Source organism: Neofelis nebulosa, chromosome 4, assembly GCF_028018385.1.
Source record: "Neofelis nebulosa isolate mNeoNeb1 chromosome 4, mNeoNeb1.pri, whole genome shotgun sequence".
NCBI classification, from domain to species: Eukaryota; Metazoa; Chordata; class Mammalia; order Carnivora; family Felidae; genus Neofelis; species Neofelis nebulosa.
The window spans coordinates 88,970,059-88,992,472 of NC_080785.1; the positions used below are offsets into that span (position 1 = coordinate 88,970,059).

The window sequence follows — 22,414 nt, forward strand, 5'->3', positions numbered from 1 at the left end:
CTCTTAAAGGAGAGGATGAGTGAATTCCTCATTATCTTCATGTCAGACCAGCAAAATGAGTAAAGTTACATGTCACCACCTGAAACATGGAGACCTCAGTGAGCTAAATAAAACACGTGAGGGCGGCCACACAGCAGCAGTGGAGACATAACTGAACGGTATGCCCATGCAACCACAGATGGCACCTTTCACTGACTTTGGCTTTTATTAAAATAAAATGATCACGTGACTAACTTCACAAAATGGAGATGCTCTTGCTGGCAGTAAAAAAGATAAGAGCATTAGCCTACTAAGGTTCTTTGCCTGTGGTTCTCTGCTTCACAAATTCAAGAATTACATTTATGAAAAATAAGAAGGCATATTTGTTAAAAAGTGATTTTGGGGGGCTAATACCTTTCATCAGTTCTCATACACAACAATTTGGACTGTATTCCATCTTGAGGTACCAAGCAAATATCTGAATTTTAGAAAACATAATACCATGTAAACTGACAACCGAATTTCTCCCTTCTCATTCAGTTGATCTGTCATCTGTAAACACAACTTGGGTATAATCTCTATTTTTGGTCCCAGGACACAAATGCAGCATAAAAATTATTGAGAATTAGAAGTTGCTAGGGTGGAAAATCTGAGTGTCATCCCTATTTTTGTTAATGTATCTTTATTCTATTCCCATGAAGTCCGTAACACAATCCCTCATACTTAGATGGGAATATAAATCTGCATATGTTTTTTTTTTCTTTCTTGGATGAACGTGATTATTTTGAATGTTTTCTTTTTTAGTTGGAAGGCTAATTTCACGCTAATTATATAATACAATTCAAAACTAGCCCATTGGGTATATAAACTCTAATGCTAAATACATTGAGTGAAATAATCAGGATTAAAATACACATGGATCAAATAAACTAGATACTTCAGTTTTTATGCTACTGAAATATGAATTTTGGCATTATATTCTGAGAGATACTTCTTTCTTATTAATCAGTAGAACAAAAAAAAAGAATTTTTCAAGCATTTCTAGAAATATTACTGAATGGGAGAACATTCTTAAAAAAGGCATTATCCTAAGCTCAATTAACTACAGTAAAATTTTATTTTGTTTTAAGGTTTATAGATAATTAATTCAGTCATGGTACATTATTTAAAGTGCACTAGCAAATTGATTTTTTCAAGAACTTCACTACCAGAGTCACATTTGTCTGCAGGAAAATTATAACACCTTGTGAGACTTGAATTATGAGCACCTATTATTTTAATTTGCATCCAATTAATTCTGTTTGTGTTCTAATTTCAGCTAAAAACTCTTCAATTTATCAATGTTCTGCAGCTCGTATCTTTAATAAATTAAATGTATCCATTGCCATGAAAGGGGTATTCAAGCAGCATAAAATAAGAACCATGTTATAAAAATTAATGGACTTTTCACTTTGATAACTAAATCTTTTAATTGCTTAGCTAGTTTCTCCTCCCCTTTGTATTGTGGAAGCCAGTCTTTGGACCACTTTTAAAGTTAATGAATTTCAAACAAAATGTGTGATGTAGGGGTGAAAAACACAACCTGTTACCTAAAAGCCCCATGATAAGGAAGATGTGGGAGAAAAAAGAAGTATGGAAGCTCAAGCTGAAAATCAGAAAAGCAAAGCATAAGAGATGTTGTGAGTAGAACATTTCTTGTTAAGAAATTGAGCCAGGAGTAAAACGTAACAATTGCTTTTATATCCTTTTTCAAGAATGTGAAATGTAGTCTTTCTGCCAGAACCAAGTAACAACAAAAGGCTCATTAGCCACATGCTGATGGCTAGTGATTTTGTGGCTTTTAATTTTAAATGCACATGTTTCATTTTATGTATGATCCAAGAACTTCTCTTTGGTAAGCAAAGTCTAATCAGTCTAAATGAAAGGAAAGTAGCCCACTCCTGAACAATTTGACACAAACCCAAATTTGTTAAAAACTGGTTTATTCAGTGCACTCCCACTTTAAAAAAAAAATCAGTGAAGTTTCCTTTGTGGTTAGGACACAACCTTTTAAAATAATGTGATAAAACTGCTCATCTAACATTTTTGGCTTGCAAAGAGACTGTAAGACATTTAAAAGTAAATCTTTATATAAGAACTTATAAAGTCATAAATTATTTAAGTGTGATATAGATATATGTGTGTCATATATGTCACACGTCATACTCATATTTTTAAAAAGCCATCTAATCATAATGACGCACCATGTATAATGAGATCCATTGACGTTGTCAATTTTATTCCCGAATTATTTTTACATTTGAAAATAAACTAAAATTACTGCTCCCAATTTTGAGATATTTGTAATAGGGTTTATAATATAAATAATACTGCAAATTTTCATATGACTTATATGAGCATAAAAGAATATTTTATTGGCAAAAACTCCATTAAGACAGTGTATTTGGAATAATGTATATAAATAGCATGTACTTACCAATTCTCTTGGACCATATGGCTCACAGAAGGTGACAGCATTGCCATGCATAATTGCACCACACTGTTCTCCAATCTCACAGTTGTTACATTCAACCCTGTGAGAACAGAGAATGCACCCACAGTCTGAGAATTAAGTAGCACAAAGTGGTTTATCGCTCAGGTAAGGAAAGAGATAAGTTATTGTTATTTGGTTCAGATCAACATTTTCAGGAAGGTTATAGTTTTTTGGTAGCATGACATGCTCATGAAATGTGAAACCAGAAAGACTTGAACTTAAGTCCCAGTTCTTATATAGTCACTTGCAGTAGTGGGCAAGTTACTTAATCTCCCAAAATTTCGGTTTTCTCACCTATAAAATGAGAATAACAACACTGACCTAAATCTTACATAGTCGTCATGAGGATTAAACAAGAGAGTGCATGAGACACAGAGGACAGACCCAATCTCCTAGTAGGCACTTAATAATGGCAGATGGTATTATAACCAATAATTATATATAATATATACCATATCCAGTATAATAATGTTTGCAAAATATTAAAGACAAGCAAAGTAATATATACTTAGACAATGAACTAAAACTTGTATCTCTGAAAATAAAAGATGTTTCACAAATTTTAATCTTTTTTGAATTGCTGTGTGAATGTTTAAAATTACTGTCCTCAAATAAATCTGTAAAATGTCTATAAAATATACCATGCTAAAAGTAATGAAATCAGATTATATTTAACCTGTATATTAATCTAAAATAGATGAAAATTCTAAATCAAGCAAATTTTGGATACTGAATTAATATATTCATCTTGCAAATAACTTAATTAGTTATGCTTTTTTATTACTGTAAAATGAAGTGGTTAGTAAAATCTTAGGACAAAAGCTCAAAAATAAAGTTATTCATGTTTTTAGGAGAAATTGAAGGTATGGATGTTCTGGATTTGACTTTGCACATTTATAGTAACACAATGCCCTGTGTCATGACATTTCAACATACAATCATTACATATCTAACATGTAGGAAGGATAATCTAATGTTTCCTCTGTCTGAACCTCAAACCACCTGACAGCTGTATTTCATGCAGAAAGGACATTTTCAGACTTTCACATTCTAGGTGCCAAACATGGAAAGGGCAGCATGCCCTTTGTTCTTGAGATCACTGTATCCTGCCCTTTCAACTACTTGCTAATTTCAGAAAAAGAGGGAGTAGGAACTCCCATTCAAGCAGGAAGAAGACAAAAGTGTGAAAAGATACCAGGTATCCCATAAAGCCAAGGGGCAGAAGCATGGTAAATAAATAAAAACTTGGCAAATAAATGTATTTCTTACATGTGAATTGCCTGGATTAAGTAATTGGTATTCTTCTCTTCCATTGAGCTGTTTATAAGCAGATCAATAAAGTCAAAAAACTTTGATTTTTTTTAGAATAAACAGAAAACAATTTCTGATATGAAGTTTAAAATGTTAGTATCTCATAGCATCACAAATCTTAGTAGGAGCTTTGAATCTTCTCTTGATTACTGTGAAGCAAAATTCTGGAAAAAAATCTTTGACTTTAGAAGAAACATAATAGTAGCTTCAGAAAGGTGACAAACATATCTCTGGTTCCCTGTTTTATGTGTGACATGTTGTATTCCACAAATATCTGTTGAAGGAATAAAGAAATATAAGACAACTTCATAAACAAAACTATTGTTAAGCCTTGAGGTCTTAGAATAGCACCTGGCACATAGCTAGCATGATGTGGTAGTGTAACTGTCAGCCATTATCGTCATCATCATCATCATCATCATCATCTCTACTACTACTACAGATTTCCACCATTTTCATCCAGAACTGGCATATTAGGTTTTTTTCCCCAGAGAACCTATTACATGAACTTCTTACTACTGTTTCTCTATTTTTAAACTGTACATTGATCTTTTCAAGGAGTGTGATTGTGATAAGAATACAGACAAGTAGCACAAAAATTATAGTGGAGGTCTTACTCAGTGATAGATGAGGAATTTGGCTTCCAACTCATTGTGAAATGGCTTGAGAGAAACACCAACTTTGACAGAGAAAAATTTTTTAAATGTTCAACTCTCACAATGGCTATCTGCCCTTTTCCTCCAGCGAACTCTAAACTAAAAGTTTCACTGTTGGGTGAAAAGAAGGAAGAAGTTCCTCTAAGATCAAAAACAAGACAAGGATGCCCACTCTTGCCACTTTTATTCAACACAGTGCTGGGAATCCTACCCACAGTAATCAGACAAGAAAAATTAAAAAGGCACGCAAATTGGTAAGGAAGAAGTAACATGTCACCATTTGCAGATAACATGATACTATGGATAGAAAACCCTAAAGACTCCACTGGAAAACTATTATTACCAATAAATTAATTCAGTAAAGTTGTAGGATATAAAATTAATATAAAGAAACCCAATCCATTTCTATATACTAATAACAAACGAGCAGAAAGAGAATTAAGAAAACAATCCCATTTACAATTGCATCAAAAAAGAATAAAATACCTAGGAATAAATTTAACCAAGGAGGTAAAAAAATTGTACTCTGAAAACTATAAAACATTTATGAAAGCAACTGAAGATGACACCAATAAGTGGAAAGATATACTGTGCTCATGAATTGGAAAAATAAATATTGTTAAAATGTACATACTACTCAAAGCAATCTATAGATTCAATTCAATCCCTATCAAAATACCAATAGCATTTTTCACAGAACTAGAAAAAATAATCCCAAAATATATATGGAATCACAAAGACCACCGAATAGGCAAAGCAATGTTGAAGAAGAGGAACAAAGATGAAAGTATCACAATCCCAAATTTCAAGATATACGACAAAATTGTAATAATCAAAACAGGACGGTACTAGCACAGAAACAGTACACAGATCAACAGAATAGAATAGAAAGCCCAGACATAAATTCATCTTTATATGGTCAATTAATCTATGACAATGGGGGCAAGAATACGCAATGGGGAAAAGACAGTCTCTTTAACAAATGCATTGGGAAAACTGAACAACTATATGTAAAAGAATGAAACTGGACCACTTTCTTACATCATATACAAAAATAAACTTAAAACTGATTAAAGACCTAAATATGAGACCTGAAGTAATAAAAGTCCTAAGAGAAAACATAGGCAGTGAACTCTTGGACATGGGTCTTGGCAGTATTTTTTTGGATCTGTCTGCTCAGACAAGGGCAAAAAACCAACCAACCAAACAAACAAAAAACAAAACAAAACAAAACAAAACAAAAAAATAAACTATTGGGACTATATCAAGCTAAAAAGCTTTTGTACAGGAAAGGAAACCACCAACAAAATAAAAGGCACCCTACTGAATGGAAGAAATTTGCAAATGATATATCTGATAAGGAGTTACTATACAAAATATATAAACAATTCATATAACTCAATACTCCAAATCTAAATAATCCAATTAAAAAATGGGCAGAGCATATAAATAGACATGTTTTCCAATGAAGACATCAAAGGGCCACAGACATATGAAAATATTCTCGACATCACTAATCATCAGACAACTACAAATCAAAACCATAAAGAGATATTACCCTCACACCTGTCAGAATGGGTAATCAAAAAGACAAGAGATAACAATCATTTGTGAGGATGTGGAGAAAAGGAATCATTGTGCACTGGTTGGTGCAAATATAAATTAGTCTAGTAAACAGTATGGAGTTTCCTCAAAAAATTAAAAAAAGGAGTATCACATGAACCAGTAATTCTACCTCTGGATGTTTGCCCAAAGGAAAAAAAAATAATTCAAAAAGATAAATGCACCACTATGTTTACTGCAGCATTATTTACAATAGCAAAGATATATGAGCAACCTAACTGCCCATCAACAGATAAATGGATAAGGAAGATGTGATACACACACACACACAGGGAGAGGAGAGGAGAGAAGAGGAGAGAGAGAGAGAGAAGAATATCACTCAGCCATAAAAAAGAATGAAATCTTGCCATTTGCAACAACACAGATGGACCTAGAGGGTATTATGGTAAGGGAAATAAGTCAGAGAAAGACAAATACCATATAATTTCACTTATATGTATAATCTAAAGAAACATAGAAACAAACAAATAAACAAACAGAGATTAATAAATAGAGCTGGAGGTTGGTATGGGGTGGGGGAGGGAATTAAAGGGTACAAACTCCTAGTTAGAAAATAACTAAGTCACGGGGCTAAAACAAACAGCATAGGGAATACAGTCAATAATACTGTAATACCTTTATATGGTGACAGATGATAACTATAGTTATCACCGTGATGCATTTTGTAATATACATAAATGTTGAATACCTGAAACTAATGTTTCAGGTACACCTGAAACTAATAAAATATGTCAACTATACTTCAATTTTATTTTTTAAGGTTTTTTTAAATGTTTATATTTGAGAGACAGAGAGAGACAGAGCATGAGTGGGGAAGAGGCAGAGAGACAGGGAGACACAGAATCTGAAGCAAGCTCCCAGCTCTGCGCTGTCAGCACAGAGCCTGACGCGGGGCTCAAACTCACGAACCATGAGATCATGACCTGAACTGAAACCAGACGTTTAACCAACTGAGCCACCCAGGCACCCTTCAACTTTAAAACTATAATATAGGGGCCCTGAGTGGCTCAGTCAGTTGAGCATCCAACTCTTGGTTTTGGCTCAGGTCATGATCTTGCGGTTGATGAGTTTGAGCCCTGAATCGGGCTCTGTGCTGATGGTGCAGAGCCTGTTTGGGATTTTCTCTCTCCCTCTCTGCCCTATCCCCTGCTTGCTCTCACTGTCTCTCTTTTAAAAATAAATAAATATACTTAAAAAATTTTGTTTAATAAAATAAAAATACAAGATAAGTTAATGATAAAAGTATCAATGTTGATATGAAGTCTGAGGCTTGATGTCTGAATTCTCATAGCAATCATTCTATCTATAAATATTGATCAGCAGTCTCCAAATCAAAACTGTATAACAGAAAAATAATAGCTTCCCCATAGCTCTTATTAAATGGGATTCAGGTTGCAGCCTAGATACTTGTATATTGTTTAAAGATGATTCCAACATAGATGGCCTACAGCCTGGCATTAGGAACCAGTGACTAGACAACAGATGTTTGATGTGTTTGCAGAACTGCTTTTATTGTGTAAAATAACAGGAATTAAAAAAAAACAGTAAACACAAGAAAAAAGCAAACAGATAACAGCTCTTCTCCTCATTTGGCTCAGCAACCCTTCCAGACCTTTTTCTTCTTCATTGTGCTATAGATCCAGAAACTTGAAATAAAATTTATAAAGGCGTTGGTACCCTGTTGAACTTAAAGGTTTAGAATTATCATGTATTTAGAATTACTCACTGGGTTGCTGCTATTTGGAAGAACAATGGCTTCGATAAGGATCGATGGAACAAATCCATCAACTTTCTGCCAAGGTCTTTTAAATACCCTTTGCTTGAATTTCTCACAGTCTGAGAAATTATTATAATTTATCATGAATGCCCATCCCTCTGGGTAGTCAAATCCAACATACTCTTAGCTGCCAATGGTGTTATTTATTCATTCATCATTCATTAATTCATTCTTGTAATTAACAAACTTGTGTTAAGGACCTACAGGCACTGTGGCAAGATTTAATGGTACAAAGACCAATAAAACAATGTCATTTTCTTTCAGGAGTTTACACTACAAAAGAAGCAGAGAAACAAGCACACAATTACGATATAAGGTGCCAATGCAATGATAGCTATTTAGTGCCTTCTTATATGTGCCAGATATTCTAAAGCCCATTTAAGTCTCTCAACATCTCTGTAAGATAGTGATCAGCATCCTCATTTTACTAATCAGAAAACTGAGCTTCAGAGAAGGTAAACATTTGCTCAAGCCACACAGCTGTGAAGGTGACAGAGTTGCAATCTGGCCCCAGGTCTTGCTAATTCCATCACCCCTAACATTTTCCAGAGCTCCTCGCTCCTTGTAACAGGAGTATGCACTGCTTGTGATGGTACCTGATCCAGACTGAGGAAGTAAGAAGAAGTTTCCAAGGGAGGTGGCCCCAGAACTGGTCCTGAATGAGAAATAGGAGTTATTCAAGCAAGGAAGAAAGGTGAGGGTGTGATAGGGCACAAGGAGCACAAAAAAGAAACGATAATGAAAAAAGGAAAAGATAATGACACAGAAGTAGAATTGCCACTTCAGTGCATTAGTATGACTGGAATCATACTGGTACCTATGGAAGGGTGGTAGAGGATAGAGCTCGAAAGTGGGAATAGTTCATGGAAGGCCTCATGCACCATTTACAGAGTGACAGGTACTAGCAACTCTACAAACAATGCCTCAATAAATTCACATAAAACCTCTTCCCTCCATTTTTAATCCCTGTTTAGAGAATGTTAAAATTGAGATTTAGAAATATTAAATGATTGTCCAAGGCTATACACCTTATAAATTATAGAAATGGTATTCAAACTCTCATTATTCTCTTCTGACTGCTCTCAGGTTCTGCCCATAACTAGAGATGACCAGTTGACGATGGTTGTATGTATCTGAACTTCAGAGAAAGAAGATTGTCACTGACATGACACTTTAAGATATGGCTGCAATCAGGAGTGCATGTTACTGGGAGTCAGGAGAGAGGGGAAGATATTACAATGTGAGAAGAGAAGAGGTCCAAGAATGGATCCCTAGGGAACAATCAATCATATTGCCTTTAGTCTGGTTTCTCTAATCATCATCATGACCTTTCAGTGTGTAGCAATCTGAGCCTGTCTCCTCTGCCGTTTCCATGATTATTGGCCGTGGGTTCAATTCTGTTCCTAATCATCTGTGTTGTCCATCAAGGTGACTTTCCTAAGAGCGAATCTATAACATGACCTTCCTTATATTTTTTCTATAAAGTTGAGCATTGTAACACTTTGCATATGAATGCCATTATCAGAAAGGAAAAGATAAACCATAATTTCATCATGAAATAATGATCCTGATGGAGACTAGCTAGTACCAAGGGCAACTAGTGCTCATGGCTTCCCAGAAGAAAAAGTGATCCATGTCAGAGAGAGAAGGTGAGTTTTGAAAGCCTACAGATGTAAACAAACATCCAAATTCCAAGAGAAGTAATTTCTGAATCACCCCATGATTTAAATCTCTCTTTCTCAGAATGCCTCTGTGTCTAACAACTTAACTTGGTTGAGCAGAATTAGGTACTTAGCCCCTACGTGTGCTCTCTGTGAAGAATATTAGTAGTCTGCAATCCCACTCTTTCCTTACAGAAAAGTTCTACAAGTTCTTAAGAACTTGAATGAGGTTCAATTTGCTGGATGATGAGCAGTGCAATTTTTTTCAGACTCAGAGCAAAAAAAAAAAAGTTAATTATAAAATAAATAAGTCACGGAAATGAAAATTACAGCATAGGACAGATAGTCAACAATATTGTTATAACGTTGTATGGGGACAGATGATAACTACACTTATCATGGTGAGCACTGAGTAATATATAGAATTGTTGAATTCCTATGTTGTACACCAAACTAACATAATATTGTATGTCAGTTATACTTCAATAAATTTTTTTAAAAGGTACTGTTTGTTCCTAACATTTAAACTGTGACCTATCAATTGAATTTTCTGAGGGAAATGATGGGCTTTGTAAAGTTAGGTAGCATATTCTTCAGCGATTGGTGGGAAGAAGGAAGTTTTAAATAATCCCAGTTAAAACAGACTTGTTTTTCAATTTAAAAAGGAATGTGACCTCCCAGGCTAAGGATTAGAAATGAATTGCCTCTCTGCCTAACAGTTAAAGTAATACTGAATATTTCTTTAATCTAAGAAAACGACCCCTTTTATTTTCTTTTTTCCCAATATGAAAAACAGAACATAAGAGTCTGATAAATACTGTGGCACATGATCTGAACCACATATTCCACCATGAACAGTATGATTAAAAGGCATTTTAAGGGAAATGCTTGCTATCCCCAAAGACCATGCAAAGCCTGAATCTATTAAGCCCTCTCTGAGCCCATTTATCACATGCTTAGGCTCCACATGAAGCTTATCTATTACTAGAGTTTACAGATCATTGCACATTCGAGTTAGAGGGCATCTGAAATATCACCTGAGTCTCGTCACCCCTCATTTTATAAATGACAGAACAGTACTAGAATTCAGGTTCCCTGACTCCTTGTCCAACATTCTTACCCTGCCCCTCTAATTCAGTCAGTAAGAGGAAAGAACTCTAATTCTATAAAAAACAATGTGCCTTGAAAAAAATGTTTGCCATTCTTTTTACTGCCAGAATTTATTTTGAAAAGCTATGATAACTTTTTCCTAAAAGGTCTTTTTTTATTTAATAAAAGGATTTTGTTTTGCTAATGAAAATGTACAAGAATAAGAAAAATGTCATGGACTTCATAAGAAATGTCAAGAATGAATTCGCTGGACTGAGGTACATATCAAATACAATCTTCTTTTGCTTATGTACAACCTTAGATAATTCATTACTACACACACACACACACACACACACACACACTATCACATTTGTTTTTTCACTAACCAAAACATAAAAGAAGCAGTAAATATAAAGGCAGGTACTTGTTGACCAACACACCAAGGACCAAACCATAAACATAAAAGAAATGCTTTGAACCACCGTTCTGTTTTTCACTATAACAAGCTCTTTGGCAATTTGAAACTTGCTATTTTGGTATCAATTCTCTATTTTTGTTTTTTATTACTTAGGTGGCTGTTTTTGTCTGGGATAAAGAATTATATGTGAGGTGCATTTATGCTGTAGAGAGTAAACTTCTGGAGGTATAATTATGTTTTCAATCCTGATTGAGAAATTATTAGGCTGGAAAACATGCCAAGCACCTATTCAGGAGGCACAGAGGAGGCTGAAATGGCCCTTCAGCCATGCAGTGACTCACACAGGACTTTTAGGACACAGGAAAGAGGAGGAGGATTAATGAGAAAATTGGGTTCCTTCGCACAGCAGGAGATTTATGAATGGCTGGTGGTGACATCATCCTCATAACAATAAATAAATAATTGAAATATTATTTTCTCAAGAGTAGTCTAATTACATGGCTCATTTTTCTTTTTATATCAGAGTGAAATCACTCAGCCTTTCGTCAACGCATTCTGCTGAAACAAGGTAATCACCTGGAAACTCACTGACAATCAGTTATCATCAAATTCTCATTTGAGATACATGTCGTTTGTCCGCAAGACTGAGGACATCAGATTATCTTTCCATAATTTACTGTTCCTGAAAAAGTCAGTGTCTGGCTCTCAGCCTCAAAGAAGCAATCTGGCATTCTATAAACCAGAATTGTGTATTTATCTGCGTTTCTGAATGGAGATAATGAATGGAGATATTAAAATAATTTTAATATTTGTACTGACTATAAAAAGTACTTTAAAATGGAAAAAGAAAAGAAAACTCTTGTAATTTCCTGACCCAAGGATAACCTGACTCTTCCCCCAGGAACCACTCACACTGCATGTCTGACAAAATCTGATGTGTGAGTTTGCAAGGCAAGGCCGGATCAGGGACTGGCGAATCCACCAAAGTAAATGGGCCTCTGGGGCCCTTTGGTAGCTGGACAGTCAGCTGACTTCTTCTGGAGACACCAGAGGTCCGTGTACTTTCCACTCAAACCTCAACAACCAGAACATTCAACTTTTGACCATATTTTATAATAAAGAGACTCTGGGGTGCCTGAGTGGTTCAGTCGGTTAAGCATCCGACTCCTGATTTCAGCTCAGGTCGTGATATCATGATCATGGGACTGAGCCCCACATTGGGCTCTATGCTGAGCATGGAGCCTGCTTGGGATTTTCTCTCTCTTCCTCTCTCTGTCCCTCCCCTGCTCTCTCTCTCTCTCTCTCAACAAATAAACATTAAAAAGAGAGAGACAATGTTTTATAATGAAGACGGCATAACTACTTTCTTGTGAAAAGATTAAGCTTTAAAAAATCCTATTCTCTTTGCAAATGTAGAATATTTTTAGAAAAACGGCAAGAAACTTCACTCTATAAGACTGAGAATAATATCACCTTCAACAACGTCATGCCTTTTTTTCTAAGAAGCTAACACATACTCTAAATGTGAAAATGACAAACCCCATTTATGGCTCATCCTCATTACTTCTCACTGAGGAAGGTAAAAGAACTCTTTTTACTTCTCTAGGGAGTTTTGAATTTTGATCTCTCCTTTGTTAACAGGTACAATGACAAATATTATTTGGGTTAAAAATAACCCTTCTAATATCCTACTACTGCACGAAATATTCTGACCTCCTACTACGGTGAATTCCACTACACGCTGCTTGAGGAAATATTTTCTCCCTTGTTTCAAATGTACTTGACATTTAATTCCATTGAGTGAGCTCTTACTTCTGTCATCTAAAGCAGAGATTAAAGAAGGAAATAATAAGCCTCAAGATTCACACCTTATTTTATTGGTAGGACACCTCCTGGTTAACCTTTCTATTGTAGATGAAGCTTTTCCCCAGAGCAATGACATCATGGTAAGAAAAGGAGAGGAAGGAGTGGGGGGAGGAGGCAGGAGAAGAGGGTTACAGGAGAGTTTTGTAATAATAGAAAAAATTTATTAACAAAAGAGAAGAAAGAGAGATAGTGGGAAGAGGTGAAGAAGTCAAGAGGGAGGAAATGAGAGAAAAAGTAGAGAAAGATGCACAGAAGGACAGAATATTGGACCATTAAACCCTAAAAAAAATCAAATTATAACTTCATAACTCACAAATGCATGGATATATTAGAGATTCTGGCAAAGCTATGTCATCAGAGAAAAGATATATTTTGCCTGACTTTTCTCAGCTATTCATGATCTCGCTTGCTCACCGGCTCTTGAAAAGAAATGTAAGGTTTATGCTCTGTGTTACACTGGGTAAGTTTATGAGGTCATGTGTCTTGTAAGTGATCATCATGACCAAAAACATCCACTGGAAATCCTTCAGCAGTGCTGTAGAGCCCCTGGTGTCTGTGGTCAGTTCTCCCCTTCACCCAGCATGGGCTTCCAGCCTTACTGCTTGTGGGCCTGCTGGACACTGAGCAAAGTGGATGTGCTTTTATCCAGTTTCCTTCCTGGTGACACCATTCATCAGTCTAACTTTTTTTTCTGATTTCCTGGAAACCGCTTACATTGTGATTCTCACAGTTGGCTACTAAATGGAGGCCTCTCTGCTTTTGTTATTTATGGGGGAATCAAGATACCAATGAACTGTGAGGTAGTTTTTCTATTTGCTTGACTTCTTTTCTCTTACGGGCTGTTTTAATCACTGAGCTCCAGCTGGAATAACTTACACCCCTCATCCTAAAACCTCAGTCTTTTTACATTCCTTGTTCACATAATTATTTTTCTCAAAGAAAATGAACTTTAATAGGCCAAATCACCCATGTTTTTGCTCTATTTCAGAATAACTGTTCCAATAAATTCATATTTTCTTTTCTTTTAATGTTTATTTTGAAAAGGCAAGCATGAGTAGGGGTCCGGGCAGAGAGAGAGGGAGAGAGAATCCTCACTGCCAGCACAGAGCCCGACTTGGGGCTCCACCTCATGAACCATGAAATCATGACCTGAGCCGAGATCAAGAGTCAGACACCCAACCAAATGAGCCATCCAGACGCCCCTTTAAATTAGTACTTTCAAGAGAATACCAGATGCAGCAGAGTTTGTGATCTCTGCTTCCCTGGTCATTCAGTATGATCTTTTAGAGATAAAAATGGAAATATTCTAGTCTCTTCTTGATTCAAGCAATCCTTAGCTCTAAGTTGAGGGGCTTTCTGTATGATAAACCAATGGACAGAGGTCTTCACGTACCAAAGGATCTGAGACAACTTCGACTGTCTTTCTTCCTGATGTCTCATATCCCTGTTGGCATGACGACTTACTCATCTGAGATGTATCTTTTGAGGACTGACTCCTGTTCTTCCCTGATCTCTGCTGAAAAGGACATCTCTGCTATTGTTATTGTGCTGGAGGGGAAACATCTGTTGTCGTTGAGTTGCAATTTATCATCATGTTTTCTAACAGCCCCGAGTTTCCCACTAGAACATCAGAGCCCGGTGATATTACAGCTCCAAATGCCTTCTGTGATCTTCACAAAACAAGCATTAAAAGGATAATCTGTTAAGCAAAACAAGGATTCCTGCTTGACTTTGTAATTGCTTGGAGGATAAAGACACTTCTTAAGGAAACTTAAATCATTTTCCACAAATCATTCACTTTCTAGTTCCTTTAACTCTCTCTCTGAACTCTTGATAACTGCAAGCTATGAATCAGTAATGTCTCATGTTTCTTATTTTTTCTCATTGCTTTTATTATTATTGAATTTTTTAACTGAGGTAAATTCACACACAGTGAAATATACAGACCTCAAGTTTTGACAAGTGCACACATCTATGTAACCCACGCCCCTCAAGATACATATAACATATTCGTCACCCCCAGAAAGCTCCTCCCACCCTTCTGTCAATCCCCTATCCCAGAAACAATCACTGATCTAATTTATAGCACTGTAGATAATTTGCCTATTCTAGATTTCATAGAAGTGGAACCATATAGTAAGAACTATTTTGGGTCTGGCTTCTTTCCTTTCACATAATATTTTTGAGATTTAACCATGTTGTTTCCACTATGAACAATTAATTCCTTTTTATTGCTGAATTTCCATTGTATGGATATATCACTGTTTGTTTTAACATTTTACTTATTTTTGAGAGAGAGAGACAGAGCGCGAGCAGGGGAGGGGCAGAGAGAGAGGGAGACACAGAATCAGAAGCAGGCTCCAGGCTCTGAGCTGTCAGCACAGAGCCCAATGCGGGACTCAAACCCATGAAACGTGAGATTATGACCTGAGCTGAAGTTGGAGGCTTAACTGACTGAGCCACCCAAGGGCCCCTATATCATTGTTTATCCATTCTGCTGATGGGTACCTGGAATGCTCCCAGTCTAGGGCTATTAGCTATGATTCTTCTTAATAAAAAAAAAAATCAAGACTGTACTCCATTCATTTGAAATACTGGCAGTATTTACATCATACTAAAATAGTTTAATTTATAAAAAGGAACTACGAAAGATGATGTACAAGTAGTAGATGCTTAAATGAAATGTTAATGAAATAAAGCATATTTATAGGTCTTTAATTTCTTCTAACTTTAGTTATATGCGGGTTTTCTTCCCGCCTCCTTGTTTTTAGGGGTTGGAGGGTTGCCTCTATGTGAGTAAGATACTACTATCTCTTTTATCCTAGTAATACAATCGTTTGAACACACTTGATATGACAATGGAGAGTTGTCAGCAGTGCTGACAGATGGGTGTTGCTCTCACCCCCTTGGGTTCAATGGCACATCTGAATTGATGAAGCTACTGTCGTGGTTCAGAGGTATACTTGCATGTGGTCCAACATCAGGGCAAAGTGGAAGTACAGAAGCCTCACTCTCGATAAGCCTGAGCTACCACTATATTCCAGTGAAGGGGTTTTGTTTTTCTCTTCATTTGTAACTTTACTTCTCAGCTCTCATTCAAACAAAGCACTCAGAAGTGACTGAGAGAGTAGAGGAAATACAGGGCTGCTTCCCTAGAGATATTTGGGGAAGAAAGAGCAGAAGGACTCTCTGCTCTGCATTGCAGGGAGGTGGAAGGACTCTAGCGGCATGATGGCAAACCAGAGCACAGCATCAAGGACATGCCCACAGCCCAGGTCCAGAAGCAGCAGAGCAGTCTCCACACCCTCATGCAGGGCTCAAAACAGAACCATGCCCTGAAGGAATGGCTGGGACAAGTGCAAACTGTCTGTGTGGACCAGCCACCAAAGACTAGATGAGACAGGAAGGCTCCCTGGGTACCTGCAGGAATAGATGACTTGGAGACCAGAGGTACATCCTCAGACCACCCCTGCTTTTGCACCAATTAAGTCCTCTGAAACTTAGTCACAACATCAGAAAAATGGGAGAGGGCTAGCCAAAGGCGACTGAAATTAAGTTTTAGCCACTGGGAGAAGGAGGACAATAAAAAGAAATTAAGTTGGGTTATGAAAGAACAACAAGAAGTTTTATTCCTCTGATACCCCAGTCTGTGGCCAGAATTTATAACTGCAATGCTTGTGTAAACATAAACAATTTCTGAAAGGACTGGCAAAAACCATTAACAGTTGCTGCTTCTGTTGGAAGGGAATACAGCTATAGTGTGGGAGGAAGGTTTATTTTTAATTTTAAATATTTTTTTAATATTATTGGACTTTTTGCCAAGTACCTTTATTAATTTTGAAATGAAATTTAGTATTTAAACTAAGTAGACAGGCAGGACATTCAGTATTGAATTGATATTAAAAAAGTTTCTTGGGGGGCACCTGGGTGGCTCAGTTGGTTAAGCGGTCGACTTCAGCTCAGGTCATGATCTCATGGTACGTGGGTTCGAGCCCCGCGTCGGGCTCTGTGCTGACAGCTCACAGCCTGGAGCCTGTTTTAGATTCTGTGTCTCCCTCTCTTTGACCCTCCCCCATTCATGCTCTGTCTCTCTCTGTCTCAGAAATAAATAAACGTTAAAAAAATTTCTTAAAAAAAGTTTCTTGGTTCTATCACAACTGCTCTCCAACACTTGGAAGAGTAACTGGGCTGTTATGTTCATTCATAACAATAGTCACAGTGTTTTATGTTCCTTGTCTTTTATGTACAGTAATTTGTACATGAGATAATAAATGTGAGTATCACAAACTATAGGTAATAGAATGAAAACAATTGGGATTTTATTAAATGAAGTTAATGGAAGCAAAGGAGTTGTGAGTGATTGGTTTTGAACCTGATCTCTCTCTCTCGATCATTACACAGACATAACTAGTTTCTTAACTTTTCCTTCAGCTTGTCCTTAAAAATTACAAATTGAATACTGCATACAATGATTTCCAAACCCCATGGAAGAACATGCTTACACAAGCAGTACATTTTTCCCTAGTGGCAAATTATTTGGTGATGTATGTAGTCATGGGAATTTGGCCAGAAGCAGCACAGAGGACACCCTGCGGTATGTATGTGGCGATGTACAGCAGAGACACAGAGTTACGGACTTGGCAGTAAGGTTTTCTCCTTCCTACACTGTCACAGAGTTGCCCAGGGATTCCTAATTCTGTGGGTTGGAGAGAATTAAAGACAAGATCATAAAGAACAAAACTCACATTGCCAATATTGTGAGAAAACAGATTTCAGGACAGTGAAAACTGCCTTTATAAAGTTCCAAAAGCACGTAGGGCATTGTTACTATACTGGACATATTTCACTGGGATGTCCAATTTTATTGAGTGCTAGTTTCTTCCTTTAGGGAATTTGTGTCTATTTTTTTTAAATTTTTTTTAATGTTTATTTATTTTTGAGACAGAGAGAGACAGAGCATGAACGGGGGAGGGCCAGACAGAGAGGGAGACACAGAATCTGAAGCAGGCTCCAGGCTCTGAGCTGTCAGCACAGAGCCCGACGCAGGGCTCGAACTCATGGACCGTGAGATCATGACCTGAGTGAAGTCGGACGCTTAACCGACTGAGCCACCCAGGCGCCCCAATTTATGTCTATTTTTAAGGATTTTGAGACAGCTAATATCCTCTTTTTTCCCCATTCCCTATGATTCCACTAAAATATATTATCATTAATATATGTTCCATATATTATATAATACAGAAATATTTACTCTGATGTGTTTTTTTTTCATCCAAATGCAATAATGGAATACATGAGGACTTGGTTTTAGTCCTTCAATTGGTTGAAGATTTTAAAAATAATAATGATTTGGGGTCGTATCTGGGCTTAGAGGAGACAAGGAGAACAATGTGCAAATATATCACAGGAGGAAGAAAGGGAAGGAGGGAAGGAGGGACAAAAAGAGGGAGAGAGAAGAAGGAAAGTAGGGGAAGAGGGCAGGGGAGGTGGTAGAGAGAGAGGGAGGGAAAGAGAGAAGAGTAGGGAAAGAAAGAGAGAAGAAGGGAAGAAGGGAAGGCACTAACTTGTACTGAGCACCTACAATACTAGACATGGTGCCAGATCTTTTCCAGCTCATCAAACTTTAAAACAATGTTGTAAAAACAGTATTCGTCTCACTTTTTACTGACAAAGAAACAGGCTCTTAGCCGTAAAGGAAGCTTTTCACTTTTCTCAAGGTACCCACCCAGCTGGCCAGTGACGAGATCAAGAGTCAAACTGGACTGGCCTGACCTCAGAACCTCTGCCACCTTTTGCTGAACAAAGTCCTCTCTCAAATGATGAGAGGTTCATAGTTGGGGCTTTTTTAACCTTAAAGAGGCTACATGAAGGAGACTGTGGGCAATAAGAGATAAAGTAAAATTACTCTGAAATATATTTCATAGAAAACAGAAGTACGTGGCTTTTTAAAGTTAACAAAAACATTTTTTAAGTGGGAGAAACTGTAAGTTAAGTGAAAGGGACACAAAATCCATAACTTGGGTCAAGAAAGCATATATCAGATCAGTCATGAAAATGGGTGACGCAAAATCAATCATGTTTTATTGATTTCAAAACAACAGAATTTGAACCCCATAAAAGTCACATTTTGTATCTATCAAGAAAACTCACTGAAGACAATGAATTAGCTTGACAGAAATAAACTTGCCTCGAAAGAAACAAATCATCTGACAACATCTATATTAATAGAATATAAAAACCCCTAATGTCAAGAGGAGTAGAGAGTTTTTCCTGGGCACAAGCAGTGCTTAGAGAGTTTCTTTGGCCTTTTCTTAGTAAAGATTTTCAATTTGCTTTAAGTAATTTGTATTTAGGATATGTTCCCAGGGAAGTGAAATTTTATTGATAAACTATTTCTTAGGTGGCATATAAATTATGAGACTTTATGATTCTGGCTACTCCGATTTTTATTATATACTATCTAGATCAATATTTCTTTCTAGAAAAGGCACAAAAAGTTCCTCCGTCTAGTATTTAAGCACCAGCACTCTCCATCTATATAACATCTTCAATGCTCAGTTCTAGGGCCACTTTCTCTAAGAAAATCCCATCAGAGCCATCTTTCTTGTTCTGGAACTACAATACATGTTATTTGTACCCCTTCTGTTAGAATTAAGAATTTCTATCCTGGATTAGGAGGGTTTTAAAAATATGCATTTTGTATATCCTCTACTAAACTATAAGCTATTTGAGAGAAGGACGATATCCCTTTTAAATTTACTGTATAAATAAAATGATTATTGCCTAATATTCATTGAACAGTGAAAATAAAGAAAAACAGAAATGAATATCATATACTGACATCTGAGGATGGAGTTCTAGTCTGTTTTTAATTTTTAAATTTGAATATAATTGGCATACAATGTTATATTAATTTCAGGTGTACAACATAGTGTTGCAACTTCTATATATGTTCTGATCCAATCACCACAAGCATAACTACCAGCTGTCACCATACATGCTATTATTATAGGATCATTGACAATATTCCCTATGCTGTGCCTTTTATGCCCATTCCATAACTGGAAGTCTGTATACTCCAGTCCCCTTTACCCATTTTGTTCATTCCCCCCTCCCTCTGGCAACCATCAGTTTGTTCTCTGTATTTAGGGTCTGATTCTGATATTTATTTGTTTAGGATTTGTTTATTCATGTGTTTTATTTTTTAGATTCCACAAATGTGTGACATCACATGGTACTTTTATTTCTCAATCTGACTTATTTCCCTTAGCATAATACCTTCTAGCTCCAATCAGGTTGTTGCAAATGGCCAGCTCTCATCCTTTTTTATGGTTGCACAACATTCCAAAGACACACCTTCCTTATCCCTTCACCTATTAATAGACACTTAGTTACTTCTATATCTTGTTTATTATAAATAATACTGCAATAAACATGGTGCATATATCTTTTTGAATTAGTGTTTTTCATTTATTTCTAGTCTTGAGCATTGTTTGAATTTTGGTCGCAACTTGAAAGTTTACTTACATTAGAGCTTCAAATTTACCTTGAGCTTTTGGTTGTGTATATAAAAACATTTAATGTCACAGAACATCCACATTCAGATATTCTCTAAAATGACACAGATTGATGGTAGGTCTGGGTCGACAGACCTATTTCCCCAGTCACCAAAAATACAACAAATTCATGCATCCGTTGATGTATTCGACAGGTTTAAAAAAAATTTTTTTTAACATTTATTCACATTTGAGAGACAGAGACAGAACACAAGCAGGGGAGGGTCAGAGAGAGAGGGAGACACAGAATCCGAAGCAGGCTCCAGGGTCCAAGCTGTCAGCACGGAGCCCAACACGGGGCTCAAACCCACAAACCGTGAGATCATGACCTAAGCTGAAGTCGGATGCTTAACCGACTGAGCCCACTGGTGCCCCTCTATTCAACAAGTTTTTAATGAATGGGTTTGATTCATTATTTCTTTGCCCTCAAAAATCCCATGGAGTTGAACCTAAGCTGCCTTCAGAGGAGAGACTAGGGTGTAAATAATGAGGCAGTCCAATGACTTAGAAGTTATTTATAAGTGTGACTCAAATCACCTCTCATTTCAGATAAACCATTTCTCTTCTTTTCCTCAGCATAAATGCAATTATTAGACACACTAAAGCATAATGTTTTCTACATAAAGAACTTGTACACCTGAAAAAAAATCTAAACATATGCATGGCTTTGAGATGCCACGTAGATTCAGTTTTTAAAGAAGTCGAGAAATAGACATGCAGCCTACATTAAGCCCAGTTTCCTGGTTGAACAACTCACAACTTTTATTCATCCCTTAGTGCTCGAAGAGTAATTTAACGTTATAGAACTGCTCCAAGGGAGCAATCAGCATCATTTTTTTTTTTTGCATAACACAAACAAACCAAAGTGAAGCATATTCCTGTAACTTACCATATATTTGGATTCAACTCTAGTCGGTGATAGGAGTCAAAGTCATCTCGTAGGATAACGCTGTCGCTATGTACTTCAGCTAAAAGAAAAATAAAGTATTTAGGAAAAAATTATACTAAACAATAGACTTAGCTACACAAAAGGGTCAATGTACTGCCTTTATGAGGAATAACAATATTTTATTTATTTACTTATTTTGGAATAAAAATATTTTAAATTAAAACTGAATTTTAAATGAGCAGTTGATTATATATTTGGCCCCTAAACTACTAAGGGACAAGTGTAAAGGCTCGATGGTTAGGCACCTACAAGTCTGGAAACCACAGTCCCCAAAGAGAAACCCTACCAAACTGTTACCAGGCAGAAAAGGCAGGAAGGTCAAGGTCAGTACTAACCTATGAAGACAGGTCACACAAGACTTGTCTCTCATAGCTCAATATGCCCAGAAAGGTTCAGTGTTAACTCACTTTAATAGAAGCAGATGGACCATTCTGGCTATTCATTGTCAGCTAATGTTGCTGGTATTTACTAACCCATTTCTTCATCTCTTTCTTACTATCCCTTTTCCCCTGCCTTGTTTTCCCTAGTTCTGCATATTCACTCATATTTTATTCAATGTGTTGCAAAGTGTTAACATTTTTCCCCCTCAGAGCTGCATAGGAGAATTTATCTACGTTAAGTAAAAGTCCTAAATAAAGTCATGTTAAAAGTCAGGAGGCATATGAGGGAGCCACCCACAGTTTAAAATAAATTATCATTACACTTGAGATTGTATTAAATATCTATTTTTAAGTTTTCAAACAACTTTGGGCATACCAAGAGCAAAGAGTATTTTCGTAAGCCATAGAATTTGTGATTTTTCCACTGAATAGAAGGTGGATAAGTAAAAAAAAAATCACGGCTCGCTTTTAAGGCTGTGGGAGAAATGAAAATTCTTTCTACTCAAGTTGTAAAAAATGAATTTCATGGTCAAAAACCCTCTCATCCCATTCCCCTGGTTTGCTTGGGAAGTTTCTTTTGGCTCATATAAATTCTCTGGGCCTGTATGATTCT

The 22,414-nt window shown here is 36.5% G+C and overlaps 1 protein-coding gene across 3 annotated transcripts in view; it reads right to left on the minus strand.

Annotated features, from left to right (window-relative positions):
• RELN (reelin) overlaps positions 1 to 22,414 on the minus strand; it is a 537,501-nt gene that overhangs the window by 267,314 nt on the left and 247,773 nt on the right. For all 3 annotated transcript variants that reach the window (XM_058725343.1, XM_058725345.1, XM_058725342.1), the window contains exons 6-7: positions 21,362 to 21,440; positions 2,456 to 2,552 (exon numbers count right to left, since the gene is read on the minus strand). In XM_058725343.1, coding sequence (XP_058581326.1) covers positions 2,456 to 2,552; positions 21,362 to 21,440 — 176 coding nt within the window. The remainder of the gene's footprint in view (positions 1 to 2,455; positions 2,553 to 21,361; positions 21,441 to 22,414) is intronic.